Raw genomic sequence first — 17,935 nt, 5'->3', positions numbered from 1 at the left:
AGTGACTTGATTGGACCAGCTCGAACTGCCTCATACTTGGAAAGTAAATATATGTTGCTGTTCGTGGATGATTTTCCCGGTTCACTTGGGTGTACTTTGTGAAAGAGAAGTCTGAAGTGTTCTCTAAATTTCTCGAGTTCAAGGAGACGGTAGAAGGAGAACAAGAAAAGAAAATTCGAGTATTGCGGACAGATAATGGTGGGGAATTTTGCTCAAAAGAGTTTGAATTGTCTTGTTGGAAAAATGACATAAAAAGAGAACTCTCATATCCTGAGACCCCACAACAGAATGGGATAGCCGAAAGGAAGATGCGACACCTTATAGAGACTTGTGAGTCTTGGCTGTATATGAAGAATATACCAAAGTAGTTATGGGCAGAAGGCATGAGTTGTTCTGCTCATGTCATCAATCGAGTTCCTCTTAGCCCAAATTAGTTTAAATCTCCATTCGAGATTCTTTTTGGTTTTAAGCCAAATGTTAAGAATTTTCGAGTTTTTGGATCTACTTGTTATGTCCATATTCCAGACTCAAGAAGTAGCAAATTGGATGCAAAGGCAGTCAAATGCGTGTTCGTCGGCTATGACCAGAGAAGGAAAGGATGGCGGTGTATGGATCCATCAACCCACAAATGCACTGTGTCGAGAGATGTTGTTTTCGACGAAATTTCTTTGTACTACATGAAGGATGTTGAAGAAACTGTTCAAACTAATCTTCCCACTCTCACGTCTACGGAAATCTCCTATAGTAGTGATAATAGTGACATGGGAGACCTGACTTAGCTCAAGATACTTCAGTCGATGAAGGAGCAAAAGGTGAAAGGTTACCAGGAAGTCCACATCAGGAAGAATCAATTCAATACACAGAATGGGGAATCTCGACCAAAAAGGAACATTGTAAGGCCATGTCGATTCAGGGATGATAATTTTGTAATAACCTTCTCTTGTTTCTTGGCAAATGCGATAGACGATGAGGAAACCACTTCTTATAATGAAGAAAAGAATGTCAAGGAATGGGTGAAAGTAATGGAGGAGGAAATGCATGCTATCAAGAAGAATGAGACATGGGACGTCGTTCCGAAGCCTCCTGATACTCAAGCAGTCACATGTAAGTGGGTGTATCGAATCAATCGAAAGGCTGATGGAAGCATAGATTGATATAAAGCTAGATTGGTCGCTCGAGGATTCTCACAGAAGTATGGAGAAGATTATGAGGAGACATTCAATCCAGTTGCGAAGATGACGTCAATTCGCTTTGTGTTGGCCTTAACAGCAAGTTCTCGATGGAAGTTGTGGAAATTGGATGTTAGGAATTCATTTCTCTACGAAGAACTTGATTGTCCAATATATATGGAACAACCACCTAGATTCGAGAAGACTGATGGTCCATAGTTGGTCTGTAGACTTAAGAAAGCATTATATGGATTAAAGCAAGCCCTGCATGCTTGGTATGGAAAGATTGCAAAATATCTTCAATTTTGTGGGTACAAGGCTTTAGAATCTGACTCAAGTATATTTATAAAGAAGAGTCAAGGACAGATGATGGTGGTGCTTCTTTAAGTGGATGATATAATCTTGACGGGCAGTAACTATGAAGAGGTTGCTCGTCTACAAGATGAGTTATCGTTTCGCTTTGAGATGAAAAGCTAGGTGAACTTAGAACTTTCCTTGGTTTACAAATCGAAAATTTCGATAAAGGTTTATTTGTATCGCAGATCAACTACGCAATGAAGTTGGTAGAAAATTTTGGTATGACTGATGGAAAAAAGAGTTATACTCCTCTCGACGTAAATCATAGACTCAGTCGAGACGAAGGAACATGTCTACTAGATCCTCGTCCTTATCGTGCTCTTGTGGGAAGTCTGATTTATCTGACTATAATAAGGTCTGACATTGCTTATGCAGTTGGAGTAGTGAGTCGATACATGCAAGATCCACACCTTGAAGAAGCGAAGAAAATTTTGAAGTATATTAATACCTCACTAGATATTGGTCTACTATACGAAAAATATGCAAAATTTGTCTTGCAAGGATATGCAGATGCTGAATTTGCTGGAGATCGAGACGATCGAAGGTCCACATCTGGGTTTGTTTTTCTTTGTGAAAATATGAACATATCTTGAAGTAGTAGGAAACAAGGATCAGTATCCTTGTCTACAACAGAAGCGGAATACAAAGTATCAACTCGCGCAGCACAAGAGTGCATATGGCTTCGTAGACTCTGTGAACATTTTCATGTCAAGTTTGATCAGCCGGTTTCTATCCACAGAGATAATTTGAGTGCTATTAAATTGACTTCAAATCCTGTATTTCATGCGAGAACAAAACACATTGAGTTGGAGCATCACTTTATTCGTGAAAAAGTACTAGAGGGAATCATTGAGATGGTTACAGTAAGGAGTGAAGACAATGTTGCTAATATCTTCACAAAAACACTTTCTAAAGGTTATTTCGAAGATCTACGGTCTAAGTTGAGACTAGTTCATCGGACATCACTTTAAGGGGGAGTGTTAGAAATTAAAGTAATAATAATAATTAAGGAATCTTTTTGTTATTCAAGAGTCTCTTGGATTGTCCAAGCCTCTTGGTCTTATCTCTAGTAATGAGACTCTTCATTTCTCTTAGTTAATGTCTAAGTTATGTTTTTATTTTATATAAGGTTGTAATGGTGTTCTTATTTCAACAAGTTCAATAGACAAAATCTCATTCCAATTTGTTTTTCATTCTCTAAATTTTCTATTCACATTCTAATATATTTATTCACGATTCGATCATCGAAGTCGTGATTGTGACTTCGTTACACATACAATTACTATCTTTGTTGAATGTTGTCCCAATAAATATTGTATTCGAGATATATTTGAGAGCATAAAAGTGATGTGAAGGAAAATTGAGTCGAGACTTGATCATTTCATTGTTGTTGATGTGTTGAATCTTGCATTATTGTTGTTGTTGCTGTATTTCTCTAATACAAAAAATAATGGAATTTTCATTTTAATGTAGTATTTTTTAATAGTTTACAAATATCCAAATAACATCACATCTAAGAAACTAACCTTATTTCGACCCTTTTTGTTTAAAACTATTTTAATGGAAGATTGTTTACGTTTTGTTGTTAGTTGACTTCTAGACCTTACTCTCACGAGAGAGTGGACCAATTGTGTTGGTGCATAAAGTGTTGATGTAGAAGATAATTGTGTAGAAGGTGTATGTGTAGAGGTTGCTGGTGAATATGTAATAAATTTTCTTTCATTTCTTTCACCACTTCATCCAAAATAGAAATATTATGATCAGATAGTGTTGCAATCTGTTGGAGCTCTTACATCATTGGAGTAAGATAGTTATACCGATTTATTTTAATATCACACATCAGAATAATAAATGTTATTGATACTTTGATAACTTTTTTTAAATCTTTGAGAAAACGGTCGGAGATATAATTAGACGACACCTTATTCACCTTCATTCTTTTCAAAACCGCCAAAATATGCCTACACAACAGGTCTCTAAACTCAAACATTTGACATTGACAGTTTACAGAAGTCTCCATCGGGGTGAAGTGTAACTTTATTGAAATATCTATAAAATTTTCTCCATTAGTACCTAGTATCATCTCCACCACTCCAAATATAGTTGTTGTCCCATTGTCTTCAAGTATGCCGGTGTCGTAGATAATCAACAATTTCACCTCATTTTGGAACAACTTAAAATGTCGTGTTAGTATATACACTCTAAAATTACATTTCCAAGGAATACCCACTCACAATTGAAATTGGAATTATAAGACTAAAAATCCAATTTCTTTTCCATCTCTATGTTTTTTTAAGCGCCTTGTCATGTTGCTCATAAATTGCTTTAGGGATGTTTTCGAATAAACAAAGTCATCAAAAAAAAGTATTCATACTTTCACATCTTTGCAATGTTGACATGTCTACCCATAAGTGGTACTTAACATACACATGAATCCATTTATTTGGTTCAACATGCAAGGAGTTTAGCCAATAATTGTATTGCAACTCAAACTCCTCTATCATTTTCAGTCAATTTTCTTCACACTGCTCGATTGTGATTGAGTTATAGATAATGTTTTTCAATGACTTTTTTATACTTTTATATTTATCATAATTAGACAATTTTGTAGGGAGTTTCTTCATTATATGCCAAAGACAAAAATGATGATGGATATTCGGAAATACATTTTTAATAGCAATGGTCATTGATCGACATTGGTTAGTGATTATTGCCTTTGGAGGACGTTCGTTCATACATGTCAACTAGGCTTTAAAAAGTTAAATAAATATTTTTGTTACCTCACTAGACACTAAGCCACCTCCTAATAAATCGATTGTCCATGATGATTAACTCCGACAAAAGAAGAAAAATCCATATCATGGAGATTTGTCAAATATGTTGTGTCAAAAGTGATGACATCCGAGAAATACTCATAAGCATCCCGACATCTTCCATAATCCCAAAACACATTTCTTATCCGGATTTCTTCGTCCACATCATAAACATATAAAAAAATTAAACATCTACTTTGCATTCGGTAGAAATATTGACAAAGCGTTTCGGCATACCATTTCCTAACATCAATCGTCTAGCTTTTGAAATATAGTTTCTACAACTTATCTCATGAAAAGTCACATGATTTTTTATCTTTTCTTTTTAATGTGTCTTCGTATCAATATCTAACCGCTTCAACTACAAATTATTGAAATGTTTTTGTCAAAGTAATTTAGTTTCGTCGTTTAAATTCAATCTTCTCTTTGTAATTGGATTTAGAACATTGTGAGATTTAAAATATCTTGACTTTCCTGGGCTTAAAATATGGTTATGATCTTGAAGCTGAATAAAAGAGATACTGTGTTAACAAAAATTACACTTCAGTTTAAATTCCATTATAGTTTAGTATATCAGACATTAAGCAAGTCTTACATGAGAGTTGTTGTACTGCAGCTCTAAAGTAAAGCAAGCCTTATACGAGAGTTGCTTTACCGCAGCTCTAAAGTAAAGCAAGTCTTACACGAGAGTTACTTTATAACAACTCTAAAGTAAAACAAGTTTTACACCGAACCAAAGTGTAAGCAATTCTATAATATCAGTTTAAACATAATTTCGCAATGTTTCACATCAATAATCCACTTGTTCGTGCTTATCCACATTATCATACATTACATTTTAATTGAAAATGCATTACAATTTATTTTATACAGCATTATAATTTAATTTAAAATATATTACAGTTCAGTTTATAAGACTTTAAAATAAATTAAAAAATAATTCAAAAAAAATTAATGCTTAATTTAAAAAAAATCAATTACCACTCCAATTAAATAAGAACCGATAAAATTATTAATTTAGTTCAGTTAATCGGTTGGTAAAATAAAGGAGAAAAAGGACTCTACGGGACCGATTGAGCCCCTAGTTTCAAGTACGAGAAGAAGTATATAAAATAATTTTTAATTATTTATTTTTAATTTGTTGTTAACGATTATATTTTTAAGCAACTTAATTATATTATTAGATTGATTTTTTTTATTGTGTAGTTATTATCCCGTTTATTTATTAACAAAAAATTATTTCAAAATTACTATTAATTATAGACTTTGTTAACTCTTTATTTAATAATGATTTTTTTTTAATGTGTGGTATTTTTATAATTGATTTTTGAATAGTTATTTTAAGGTTAGTTTAAGTATAATCATATATATTTAATATTAATTATTTGATATATAGGATACTTTAATATTTGATATTTTTAATATGTAGGATATAAGATCCCATGTAAGCTATTAATATAAAATATCCCATGTAACATAGTCTAATTTAAATTTATTTAAAATTGATTGGATAAGAGAGATTTGTTTTATTTTCTTTATAAGAATTGAAAAGATTGAAATATTGTGGGACACTAGAAAATGGCATTTCACATTCAAAATTGGTTGTTGTTTTTTTACATTAAAATCGGTTGTTTTTTTGTACATTAAAATCGGTTGTTGTTTTTTTTATATTAAATTCGTTTTTTTTTTGTACATTAAAAATTGGTTTTTTTATAATTATTTAGGTTGCTGGATTTTCAAAATAAAATAAGGTTAAAATCCTTTATTAATTGTATTTATTTCTATAGTCAAATCAATTATGTTTGATAGTTGAATTGCTTCGGCAATCAAACAAATACCTTTAACCAACTCCTTTGATTAGGTAAGGAGGACGAAACATTGTTAAAATTTAAAAACTAAATAATTTTGTTACAATTTTTATAATTGGTACATAAATATTTACTTTAATTTTTTAACCATTAAACCGTAATATACATATTTGTTAATTGTTTTTAAAAATATATATATTGGATATTTATTTTCAAAGTAAATTATGTATAATATTGTGAACAACAAAATTTATAAACGAATAAAATCAATGATGATTACCTTTACGAAAATAAGCTTAATATTTCTTTGAGTGTGAAATTAGAGAATATGAATGAAGCTGAATAAAAATTCCTTGATAGACAAAATTTTGGAATTGATCGATTGACGCTAGTTAAGACTATTGCTCACAACGTAGTAAAGGAGAAGACCGTTATGGTTCTTATGAAATCTATCTTTGATATGTATGAGAAACTATATGTTAATAACACTGTATTAATGAAAAGACTCTTCAATCTAAGAATGGTTCACATTTTATTCTCATACCCTTAGTTCTGGTTCAGTATAATGGGTTATTTAAATAACTTAGATACATCGAAATGGGGGTTTGGGGGTTGAATATCGATCGGGTGGTCTCTTGAATGTTGGGATATGGGTTGAAGATCGTCAATTGTATTTTTTATTTTATAGTCTATGTTGTGAATGTATAGGTAAGTGTGGGTCCTGAAGTTAAAGAATCATTTACGCCGTCACTAAAGTTTAGGAGACGGATCTAGGAATTAGAGTTTAGCGGACTTAAAAAAATTATGTTAGACTTAAAAAAAAAAAGGGGAAATTATGGATAAAATAATGGATTTTGTCCAATTTTTTATTTAAAGAAATAAATAGTGAATTAAATTTAAAAAAAAAAATTAAGGGTTCATTTCACATTTTTACCCTTTTTTTTTATAGGGTGGACTGAAGCATGTTAAGAATTTTTACCTTTATAGGTTCCTAGTTATTTGATAGAAATGCTAACAAAATGAGGGTATTAACTTCATCTCAAAATCAATCTCAACAAATAGTAATTAACTCACAATTGTATTAAATTCGTTCAAATTATTAATAATAGAAGTAGCATCAACTATTCTTAAATTGAAAAGTATTTAATGATTAAATGTACATTGTTATTAACATATAGTTTCTCATACATATCAAAGATAGATTTCATCATACCCATGGCGGTTTTCTCCTTTACTACGTTGTGAGCAATAGTCTTAGGTAGCGTCAATCGATCAATTCCAAAATTTTGTCTATCAAGGAATTTTCATTCAACTTCAATCATATTCTCTAGTTTCACACTTAAAGAAATATTAAGCGTATTTTCGTAAAGGTAATTATCAATCTGCATTTTTCGAAACGCATAATTTATTCCATTGAACCTTTCAATGTCATGTCATATATTGTTCTCTATCTAGCCTAACAACTTTGATACTTGTTAGGATTTGGATGCCTCAAATATGATCTATTTAAAACGATTTATAAAAACGCAAAAAAAAAAATAAGAATATAAGAAGACACTATTTAATATTTTTTTTGCCTCACACAGATTTCATTATGAAGAATAAAATAATTCATATTTTTTTCTCACACTTTAGACCAAACACAAATTCAATCAACTAGAATTAATTTTTTTTTAGTTAAATTTATGTTAGATTAAATACACAATTAATCTAGCATAAGTAGTCAACGATTATAAAATTACAAGGTTTTGAATATTTAGATTAAATAATTAAAAAAGGAGAAATTGTTAGATAAAAATAGGTAACTATTATTAGCATTAATTAACTATTAATAAAGAACTTAACCAAGTTTAAATTTTATGCAGGATAAAGAAAACCAGAAATAAAGCTGATCAATTTTATCTCAAGTCGGATGCAAGTCAGTTTTATATCTTAAGCGTAACCGGTAATATCTCAAGATTGGTTTTATCTCAAGACATATCCGGTAATATCTCAAGATCGGTTTTATCTCAAGATATATTCGGTAATATCTCAAGATCGGTTTTATCTCAAAGACGTAACCGGTAGTATCTACCATTCGGTTTTATCTCAGAGACATAACCAGTAGTATCTACAGTTTAGTTTTATCTCTTGAGACGTAACCGGTAGTATCTACAGTTCGATTTTATCTTTTGAGACGTAACCGATAGTATCTACAGTTCAATTTTATCTCCTAGACGTAACCAGTAGTATCTCAAAATCGGTAATATCTCAAAGTCGGTTTTATCTCCTAAGCATAGCTGGTAGTATGTATCCCAGGATTGCAAATTGCAGAAATCAGCTTTACACTACCTCAACATTTTATTTTCACTTTGGTGCAAGTCTGAAGAAGATCTTTTGATAGTAGTGTCTGCCAACAAAAGTTCAAACTATCAAGACCACTAGAAGACAAATTATCCTTGTTGTATGCTCCTAGGAAATGATAATTCAATTAATGCCATCTTGACTTATTATTATTAGAGCACAGACAAGATCAAAAGATATCTCATCTGCTATACTATTCTGGACTTCAACCAATCAAAGAGAAGAATAGTGGTTCCTTGAAACAGATATAGTCGTTGAAGTCACAAATATATCCGTTGATATATTTGTCTACTTAAGAAGACATAAGTCATCTGTTCTCAAGCATCGTTTTTATCTTACGCAACCTTTGAACAAGCTTTTCTCGACATCTTTGCTATCAAATCACTCAAACCTTCGAAACTTACCAGTTCAAAAAGAGTGTGTTAGAAACTCAAGTGTATTACAATATTACCTATTCTGTGTGAGTGGTGAGCATTGTAAGTTGACAGAATTTATTTCTGTTCAACAGAGTGAGTTTATTGAAATGTTGAAAACAGACAGTTATTGAGCCTTGGTTGTTCGACTAAGTTTGTGTACGTGTTGTAAACAGATCGAATATTCTAGTGAATATCATTCTCAAAGGTTTGAGAAGAAGGGGTGACATAGGAGAGTTTACTCTGAACATCCATAAATCTTGTGTTGTGTCTTCTTTCCTTACTATCTTCTAAACCGACCATTCGTTACTTCAAGTTGAAACAAACACTTCCACACTTGAACTTGGTTCAAGAGTTTGTGACAACTTGCAAAGAATAGAGACCGATATTAACCTCTAACAGGGTTATTATTAACCGGCGTGTGTGTAAACGTTCACCTTTGTGAGACCCCAGTCTCCCTTGGCGATCTCGATCCTATCAATTTAAGTGTAGATTCTATAATTCAACGAAACATTATTAAGACCCTTAATAAATATGTCATATCTTGATGATCGAAGTCATGAGTGGTTGAACTGGTGAAGAAATCGACATCGTTCGTTAGAACTGGAGTTGTAGCATGTATGGTGGAGACATCTTGATAGGGTATAAACATTTTTTTAGTTTAAATATTATTTCATTTCAAGACGTCATAAATTAATTTTAAAATAAAAATGTGATAAAATATAAAAACATTTCATTTGTTTGAAATAAAGTTTAAATAATTAAACTTGTCACATAATTGTTCGTTTAAGTAAAGAGTTAGTACAATTAATTCAAGTTAAAATTAAATAAATCAAATTTTATATATACTTTCTTATTATGATTTAGTTAAAAAAATAAAATAAAATTATCAAGTTCTCATTTTGGTCATTAATTATTTATTTCTTTCCTACGCATGGATTTGTCTAACATTTTGGACCATCCTTTATTTATTTGCAAACAATAATGGAGTCATAGTCATTTTTTTTTTTGAAAAGATATAAATAAATAAAATCTTACTTTCTTTCCCATGCATGGACTTGTCAATATGTTAAAAGAATTCATTGGAGATAGTTTGATGTTGTTTTTTCTTATTTTAATCACAATCTAATTATATCAAATTATTTAATTTATTAATTTAAATATTAAAATATTTGATAAATTTTAAATATAAAAATACATTACAATAATTCAATAAATTAAAAATATAAATAACATAATTTTTTTTATCAAATAACCAATATCAAAAAAGCTCCAAATAGAACCGACAACCAAAATAATAGTCTTGGTCTTGGCACCACATAAATTAGAAAGGACAACCAAATAAATGTTCAGATTTTGAAATGTCTATGAAACATTAAACAAGCCTGGTTAGGATTGAAATTTTAAAAAATTTATACTTAATTTTATTAAATATATAACTTAATTTATTAACTAAAATATTATTTATTTATTTTTATAAAAAAAAAATTATCATTATATATTAATATGTATTTTTATCAAATAAAATAAAACCCAATTTTCTAAAATTTCAATCAATCAAAAATTATATAAATAACTCAAAAAATATTAAAATAAATCAACATGTATAGGACAAAAATTGTTTGAATAATTTAACAGGTTTTCTTTTATTAATTAAATTAATTAATTTATTAACCAAAATAATAATATTTTAATTTTTTTCACCAATTACCCAACTTTTTATATTCAATACCAAACAAAATTAGTTAGATAACACCATATAAACCTAAGAGAAGGAGGTCCCATATAGTTTACTGGCCTTACAAAATTGAAATAATCAATTAGGGTTGAATTGAAACAGTGTCCCATACCATGGGCAATGACAGCTCTATAAATATTCTAAGGGCATTGTATTCAATATTCACTTCATTATCTCTAGATCTTAATCACATAAATCTCATGGCTTCCAACTCCCTATTCTTCTTCTTCTTTACATTCCTATTCGGCACCATTCTTCTTTCCAATGCCCAACTCTCTCCCACTTTCTACGACGCAACTTGTCCAGATGCGCTCGCAGTCATTAAAACTTTGATTCAACAAGCCGTGGCCAATGAGACCCGAATGGCTGCTTCCCTCATTCGCCTTCATTTTCACGACTGTTTTGTTCAGGTAAAAATGTCGATAACTTATATAATTAACTTGTTTTGTTTGACTCTAAAAATAATTTTTTCTAACTAAACTTTTGGGCTTTATATAGGGATGCGACGCTTCCGTCTTGCTAGACGAATTAGCTACTCCCACGAGCGAAAGGACCGCGTTGCAAAATAATAATTCGGCTAGAGGATACGAGGTTATTGATGCTATGAAGGCTGAGGTGGAAAGAATTTGTCCAGGAATTGTTTCTTGTGCGGATATTTTGGCTGTAGCAGCACGTGATGCATCTGTTGAGGCATGAATTTTTAGTTTAAATTTGTTCGTTTGAGCAGTTCAAAATGACAAGAGTAGTACACTTTAACTCATTAGGACAGTTCAAAGTGACAAGTCTTCTTAAAATCAAAATAGGGACATGACTTTAAAAGATTGTGTTAGCTCTCTCAAATGAAAATTTTAACACTCTCCAAAACACTTTTAAATAAATTCCAGAAAAAATGTATTTGGTGATTTTCAAAGTCATTGGGATAAAAATTGCATCAAAATTCCGCATTTTCTCATTTTGTATAGATTTTTTCACTAAAATCAAACCTAAATGTTTAATTTTGAAATAGGCTAATGGTCCGACATGGACAGTCCAACTTGGGAGAAGAGATTCTACGACAGCAAACCGAACAGAAGCTGAAGCCAACTTACCCCGGTTCACAAGCAGCCTTGACGAACACATTGCCAATTTTGATGGAAAGGGTCTCAACGTTAGGGACTTGGTAGCCTTATCAGGTCTATTTCTTTCTTTTTCAAACGTGATCTCATCTAAATCGACATATGAGACACCAGCCGTTTTCAAATAAATTTATTGAAAGTTTCTAATCTAGATCAAATCCAATCCCTCCACAGGTTCTCACACAATTGGACAGGCACAGTGTGTAACCTTCCGTGGAAGAATATACGACAACAACAGCGACATCGAAGCTGGTTTCAGAAGCACCCGTCAAGGGAATTGCCCAAACACTACCGACGGTGAAGGCAATGGAAATCTTGCACCTCTCGATTTGGTGACACCAGACTTATTCGACAACAACTACTTCGTAAACCTAATCGAAAAGAAGGGTCTTCTTCAATCTGATCAGATACTTTTTAGCGGGCAACAAACCGACAGTATTGTCACAGAGTATAGTAACAACCCCGAGACTTTTAGGGTTGATTTTGCCAATGCTATGGTGAAAATGGGTGATATTCGTCCCCTTCTTGGAGATGCAGGAATCATAAGGAGTGTTTGCAGCACTCTTGAAATGAATCCTCAAGCTATGTAATTTTACAATAAATTTCCTAAGTTTGATCATTTCTGTATTATGTAAGTGTGGCAAATCAATAATAAATCATAAATGATATTTGTATTACCTAATTATATCAAATCAAAGATCCAACATTTCTGCTTAATCTCTATAAGAAGGTTATTGACTCAATATTTAAATAACTATAGAGATAATCTATCAAGAAATACATACCAGGAAGAAATGGTCAAAAAGCCAATGGATGATCTGGTTTGGTCTGGTTCAATCTCAGTTATCTTCACCAGTGCCGAAAAGCTTCATCTTGGACAATGGAGATCGCAAGTAACCCTCGACCTCAAATTTCATGGGAGAAAGCTTTTTGTACTTTGCAAACTCCTCTCTTGCCTCTTTGTTCTTATCTAGCAAACTAAAGATCATCCCTTTGCAGAAATAAGGTCGAAAATCCTTTGGATCCTCCATGGATAGATCATCATAGCTCTTCAATGCCTTATCCACATTTTTCTGCAGGAAATGTACCTGTGCCATTATAAACCTAACATCCCTAGCTTCTTTCTGTTTCTTCTCAACCTCTGCAATATTCAATGCCTCCTCCAGCCTTCTTAAAACAGCATCTCCTTCTCCTAATCGGTCCATCAACAGGGCATTCTCAAAGAGAGCTTCAAAGGATAAAGGATTTACCTTAAGAATTTCCTCAAACACTTGGCGTGCACCTGGTACATCACCCATCTCGTTTAGAAGTCTCGCCATAAGAAACTTCCATTCCGTCTTCTCTGGCTCAGCGGAGACGAGTTTCTTCAAGATCCTAAGTGATTCCTCGTCCTCCCCTGCCTCCAGTTTCTGTTTCACCAAAGATTTCAATACCTCAACGGCATCTGGGTTCGATTCCAGAACCTTCGATATGGACGACAGAGATGAATCCCCATTATTTTCCTCCGTCGTCAGCACCGTAGGGAGATTATCAGCTCTGGCGGGAAGAATGCGGAATTTTCCGGTCATCGCAACGGCGATGATGACAGCGGTGGCAGCAACTGTCTTGAGGTGACGAGTGAAATTGGTTTGGATTGCGGAATCATCTGAAAATTTTGAACAAGCTTTGATGCTAATTGGCGATCTGTGATGGGTTTTTGTGATGGAGGAGAAAGATTGGTGATTGGTGAAGAAAATCTGACGGGGTTTGAGAGATCGTGAAGGGAGGAATACAAAGGAGAGTGATGAAGAAGAAGAACATGATGTATCTGATTTGGTTAGGTGAAACAAAGGTGACGATGCTGATACGTTTACGGCGAAGACCATTTGGAGATGATTTCTATCTCTTCTACATCTTCTTCAATCCTGTTATGTAATATTTAGGGTTTTCAGTTTGGAATACATTTTTCAAATTAGGTCACTGAATTTGAGAAATCAACTCAAATAGCCCCTTTAATTTATGTTTGTCTTATATATTTCAATTAGTGAAAATGATTTGTGTAAAAAAGTTATAACGATATCAAGGCCAGAATCTAACGTGTGTAAGACAAAAAGAATTTTTTTTTATTTTTTTTTGAAAATAGGGTTAAAAGATTTTGGTTTCCAACATAACCATGCAGAGAAGAAAGAAAGAAAAAATTCCAGGAAAATGGTCAAGAGATTTTTGTCCCGAACATGGTCATTTTCGAGAGATTTTTGTCTCGAACATGGTTATTTTTGAGAGATTTTTGTCCTGAACATGATCATTTTCGAGAGTTTTTTGTCCGAACATAATCATTTTCGAGAGTTTTTTTGTCCGAAATGGCCATGTGCAGGAGGGAGAGAGAAAAAAATCTTCAAAAAAATTACCATGTTCAAAAAAAAAAAATTTAAACATTACCAGGTGTTTTCGAAAAATGATAATGTTCCTATTACACAAACGACAAACCAAGTCAGATTCGTGATTTTTAACATTTCAGTATCTGTTTTTTTTAAAGTCGTTAAATGTTAGGGCCATTTTAACACTTTTTATTTGTATATATATATGATATTTTGAATTTAATGAAATGACCCTAAAAAGAGTCATAAATGCGCTGGTAATTTAATTGCACTAAATGATCACTTCAAAATATTCTGACAAAATTACCTCTATCGTGTAACGCGAAAGGCATGATCGTCTAGCGAGGATACAATCATTCTTGACTTTTCACAGATTTTTCCTTCGCGAGACGATCCTTCCCTTGGCGTTACTCGATAGGAATAATTTCGTAAAAAGATTTTGAAGTGATCATTTGCGCAATTAAATTACCAACGCATTTATGGAAATTTTGATTGAACACCCTGCAAAAGAAACCAAATTGAAAAACATACAAACAAAGAGACCTTGCAATTTCATGATCCAATGAGTTTTTTTTTAATGCCATACAAAATTGAAAAAAAAAACATACAAACTTCTGTTTTTAGTTTTTAAAGTGCGACAAATCTCCGCGGGTTAAACCCATAGTGCAAATTCATGACCACTACCATATGTTATATGATTGAATGTAGTAAAACAAATGACATAGTAAAACCATATCTTTTAATGCTAATAATATTTACAGGAAGAGTATTAATTGTAGTACCAACACAACTGATATGTTTTGTATATATCAATCAAGTTCCTAACCTCTTAACGCCGCATTCAGAGCAGAATTTCGACGTCTCTCTCAAATATGGAGCGCCACATTCGTCACAAAACTTCGCTGGACTTGTCTGAAATATATATATATATGCAATAAAATCAGAAATATAGTAAAATTGAAGTTTCAGAGGATGAGGGTGATGATGATTCTGACCAGCATATGCATTCGGTTTCCTGCTTGTGGTAATTGTTGCAGACAAGCGATATTATGGTGAGAAATGGAAGGTGGTGATGATTGTTGTGCATGAGGAACGTCGGTTAAGTGATTTGGGGCTACACATTGATGATTGTGATGAACAAAATGAGAAGCCGGAGCAGCAGTTGGGTTCATTGAATGGAACTGAGAGTGTCGTTGTATCTGATGCTTCGAAGGAGTTTGCTGCTCATAAAGGAAATAATAATACAATATCAGGCCAAAACTGAAATTTGATCTCGAGATACAACCAAACGAAAAGATAATTGGTTGGTGAAATCTAAATTGAATCAAGATACAAACCAAAATTTTGGATAATTCCTACTTTTCAAATTGGATCAAGATTTAACTCTGGACAGTATGTTATTAGTCAAGTTCAGCCTTGATTGATGAAGATTCCAATAACTCGTTATCTCATCAACAATCACTTCATTAATTAAATCATTCAAATCACCGACTAAATACTAAAATACCCTTACTTTCTTTTTATAATATTACAAAAATTAAATATAAAGGATATTTTAGTCATTTAAACCGAATAAACCAAAAACTAATACACTTTTCATCAAACAATAAACTCTTTTCCAAAAAATATGGATTATTTTGAAAATGGGAGCATCAGAGACTTGGGTGTAGAAAATGATAGCTCCTTGTAACTGAGGCACAACGATATCGTGGCCATGGCATAATTAGATATTGGATTAGAATCTGTCGTGATTTAAATATATACCAAGAGTTGCAGGAAATGAGATGTACAATAGAGGGAAGTAGATAAAAGTAAAAAAAAACCCTAGTAACCAATTAAGGCCTGTTTGGCCACTATCGGCTTATGAATGCTAAATAGAAAGTCTGTATTCTTTCCTTTCCTATCAATCTAACGTCTTACTAGGTTTTCCTAATCTCCATCTTTTATTTCTTACTTGTTACATAACTACACGATTATAATTTGTTGTTTGAAATAGAAACTATAAACTTACGTCATTGACAGAGCGATAACCTTGACTACTAGCCATTGGAGATGAATTCTCCGTGCCACCAAACGTCTGAAAAGATAATTCATGTACATATAAGATGAGTCAACATTCAAGCAACAAATATATAATGAAAAAGAATAATAAGCTTACTGGCAAACTAGGACTTGATGATACACGTCTATACTTGTGTCTTGGAGAATAAAACTTAAAATCTCGGTCAGATATGGCAACTTCGTTACGTCCTGTCAACCGTTTGAACCTGAATTGGGTATGGTACAAAATTAGGAGTTTATATTCAATTGAAGAGGATAAGTACTAGTATGTGTAAGATTAAGCCTCCAGCTTACCACTCTGAATCAACTTGAGAGATGTTCATTGGTTTATCAACAATAGATAGACCATTAACAACAACAAATCGAACCCGTTTCTCTTCCTGTACAACTAACTCTGGGAATCGAGATCTTGTTTCAAGAGAAGTAGCCAATTCCCTTCTTTTGTAAGTACAAGTTCCTGCAAGAGAACGAACAGACAAAAAAGTATGTTATTCAGTTATTCATCAGTATAAGAATCGCACTAGTATGCCTAAGACCCTTCGCATGACTTGTACTATTATTATTTTTTGTATCGATGTTTCACCACAATTTAACAAAGGTCGCAAATGAAAGTAAAGCTTATACCTTTCTTAGGGAATTTTTTAGTCAACTTTCTATACAAACCACCAGCTGCTTCAAGAGCTACTCCAATATTCTTTCCACGAAACTCATTAACAGAAGTTAACCTCGTGTTAACTTCATTAACCAGAGTTTCGTACATATTTGCCACGTACATCAAAGGCAAAACAAACCTTGCATCACCTTCATAATGAATCTCCCTTGGTTTCCTTTTCCCAAGTTTATCTTGAGCAGACACAGATGAGTAATCAACAACTTCCGAGTCAGGTACTTCAAGGAGATGTGAACTGATGAAATTATCCACAACAATATCCAAGAATCTCGCCCTAGCACTTTCAATTGGCAAAACATCTACATAAAAAAAATGTCAATACAAGCATTTCATGCTTAATGAAAACTCATCAGTCAAGATCAATAACCAACCTTCAGCTGTCAGATTATCATATGAACAGCTAGAAGACTCATTATTCTCAATAATTTGACGATCCTCTTTCACTCCTCCTACATCATGATTAGTTAAAGAATCCCTGTACGGTTCATGAAGACAATTCTGGGAGCAAGAGGAACAAATAGAATGAAAAAGTTAACATCAACCAAAATCGTTGCAATTCAAGGCAAAGTGAACTCACAACAGCACTGGATTCTTCTTCTTCTTCGTTGTTATCCAAACTACCATCAGAGACGCCATCACGAATGCACTCCATCTCACCTGATCGATCATCCACTGTGTTGAGATCGTGCAAAGAGGTACCTGTAGTATACGAATTAGCAGATCGGAGATTGTAATGCTGCACCGGAACCCTAGTTTCCATCAACCTGCAGTTGGACCGAGAAAAGTGAATTTCCTCCTCCGTTTCCTAGCTCTTGACCATCGCCAGCAGCTCCGAGAGAAGCTTCTTCTATCTGCTACCGAGAAGAGAGAGATTGAAACCATACTTACTGTAAAACAAATGAAGAATACACAATACAGAAGAAGGAGAGAAGAATCAGAGTTGAGAAATATATACGCTGAGGAGGCGGGAACCGCAGCAAGAGCTACCGGCCTCCGGAAGCAGCTTCCAAGCCTAGGTCTGGTTTCCGCACCAGCTTCCAAACCAGCAATTCAATTTGGTTCTGTCTAAAACCTCACTACCCAAAGTCAAA

At 33.0% G+C, this 17,935-nt stretch overlaps 3 protein-coding genes across 6 annotated transcripts in view; 1 reads left to right on the top strand and 2 right to left on the bottom strand.

Annotated features, from left to right (window-relative positions):
• Window positions 1-13,621, bottom strand: part of LOC124936582 (protein SLOW GREEN 1, chloroplastic) — a 26,771-nt gene extending 13,150 nt beyond the window's left edge. The window contains exon 1 of one of the 2 annotated variants that reach the window (XM_047477094.1): window positions 13,007-13,621. In XM_047477094.1, coding sequence (XP_047333050.1) covers window positions 13,007-13,621 — 615 coding nt within the window. Of the gene's footprint in view, window positions 1-12,401 lie in introns of those variants that run through there. The other variant, XM_047477093.1, reaches the window with a different exon arrangement.
• Window positions 10,814-12,445, top strand: LOC124936583 (lignin-forming anionic peroxidase-like). The gene is made up of 4 exons (XM_047477095.1): window positions 10,814-11,051; window positions 11,140-11,331; window positions 11,648-11,813; window positions 11,931-12,445. Exons 1-4 carry the CDS (start codon window positions 10,842-10,844, stop codon window positions 12,344-12,346), a joined length of 984 nt encoding a protein of 327 aa, XP_047333051.1. The 5' UTR covers window positions 10,814-10,841; the 3' UTR covers window positions 12,347-12,445.
• Window positions 13,541-17,935, bottom strand: LOC124936581 (uncharacterized protein At2g02148). Of its 3 annotated transcripts, none has more exons than XM_047477090.1 (10): window positions 17,800-17,935; window positions 17,422-17,695; window positions 17,216-17,342; window positions 16,799-17,143; window positions 16,469-16,631; window positions 16,272-16,380; window positions 16,125-16,190; window positions 15,109-15,333; window positions 14,940-15,025; window positions 13,541-13,660 (listed from the first exon to the last, which is right to left on the bottom strand). In XM_047477090.1, exons 2-10 carry the CDS (start codon window positions 17,602-17,604, stop codon window positions 13,606-13,608), a joined length of 1,359 nt encoding a protein of 452 aa, XP_047333046.1. In that variant the 5' UTR covers window positions 17,605-17,695; window positions 17,800-17,935; the 3' UTR covers window positions 13,541-13,605. The 3 variants fall into 3 exon arrangements, with proteins under 3 accessions (XP_047333046.1, XP_047333047.1, XP_047333048.1); XM_047477091.1 differs by having other exon boundaries at window positions 17,422-17,698; window positions 17,800-17,921; XM_047477092.1 differs by lacking the exon at window positions 13,541-13,660 and having other exon boundaries at window positions 14,687-15,025.

Source organism: Impatiens glandulifera, chromosome 4 (genome assembly GCF_907164915.1).
Source record: "Impatiens glandulifera chromosome 4, dImpGla2.1, whole genome shotgun sequence".
NCBI lineage: Eukaryota > Viridiplantae > Streptophyta > Magnoliopsida > Ericales > Balsaminaceae > Impatiens > Impatiens glandulifera.
The sequence above is the reverse complement of the archived record's forward strand: the minus strand, read 5'-3'. Positions and strand labels throughout refer to the sequence as shown.

Excerpts from the sequence above, each read along its gene's own strand:
- LOC124936583 (XM_047477095.1), top strand. The coding sequence starts at position 10,842 with ATGGCTTCCAACTCCCTATTCTTCTTCTTCTTTACATTCCTATTCGGC. Across the intron at positions 11,052-11,139 it reads TTCACGACTGTTTTGTTCAG|GGATGCGACGCTTCCGTCTT; the intron begins GTAAAAATGTCG and ends GGCTTTATATAG. Across the intron at positions 11,332-11,647 it reads CACGTGATGCATCTGTTGAG|GCTAATGGTCCGACATGGAC; the intron begins GCATGAATTTTT and ends ATTTTGAAATAG.
- LOC124936581 (XM_047477090.1), bottom strand. The coding sequence starts at position 17,604 with ATGGAAACTAGGGTTCCGGTGCAGCATTACAATCTCCGATCTGCTAAT. Across the intron at positions 17,343-17,421 it reads AAGAAGAATCCAGTGCTGTT|AATTGTCTTCATGAACCGTA; the intron begins GTGAGTTCACTT and ends TCTTGCTCCCAG. Across the intron at positions 13,661-14,939 it reads TCTGAATGCGGCGTTAAGAG|GATTGAAGAAGATGTAGAAG; the intron begins GTTAGGAACTTG and ends ATTACATAACAG.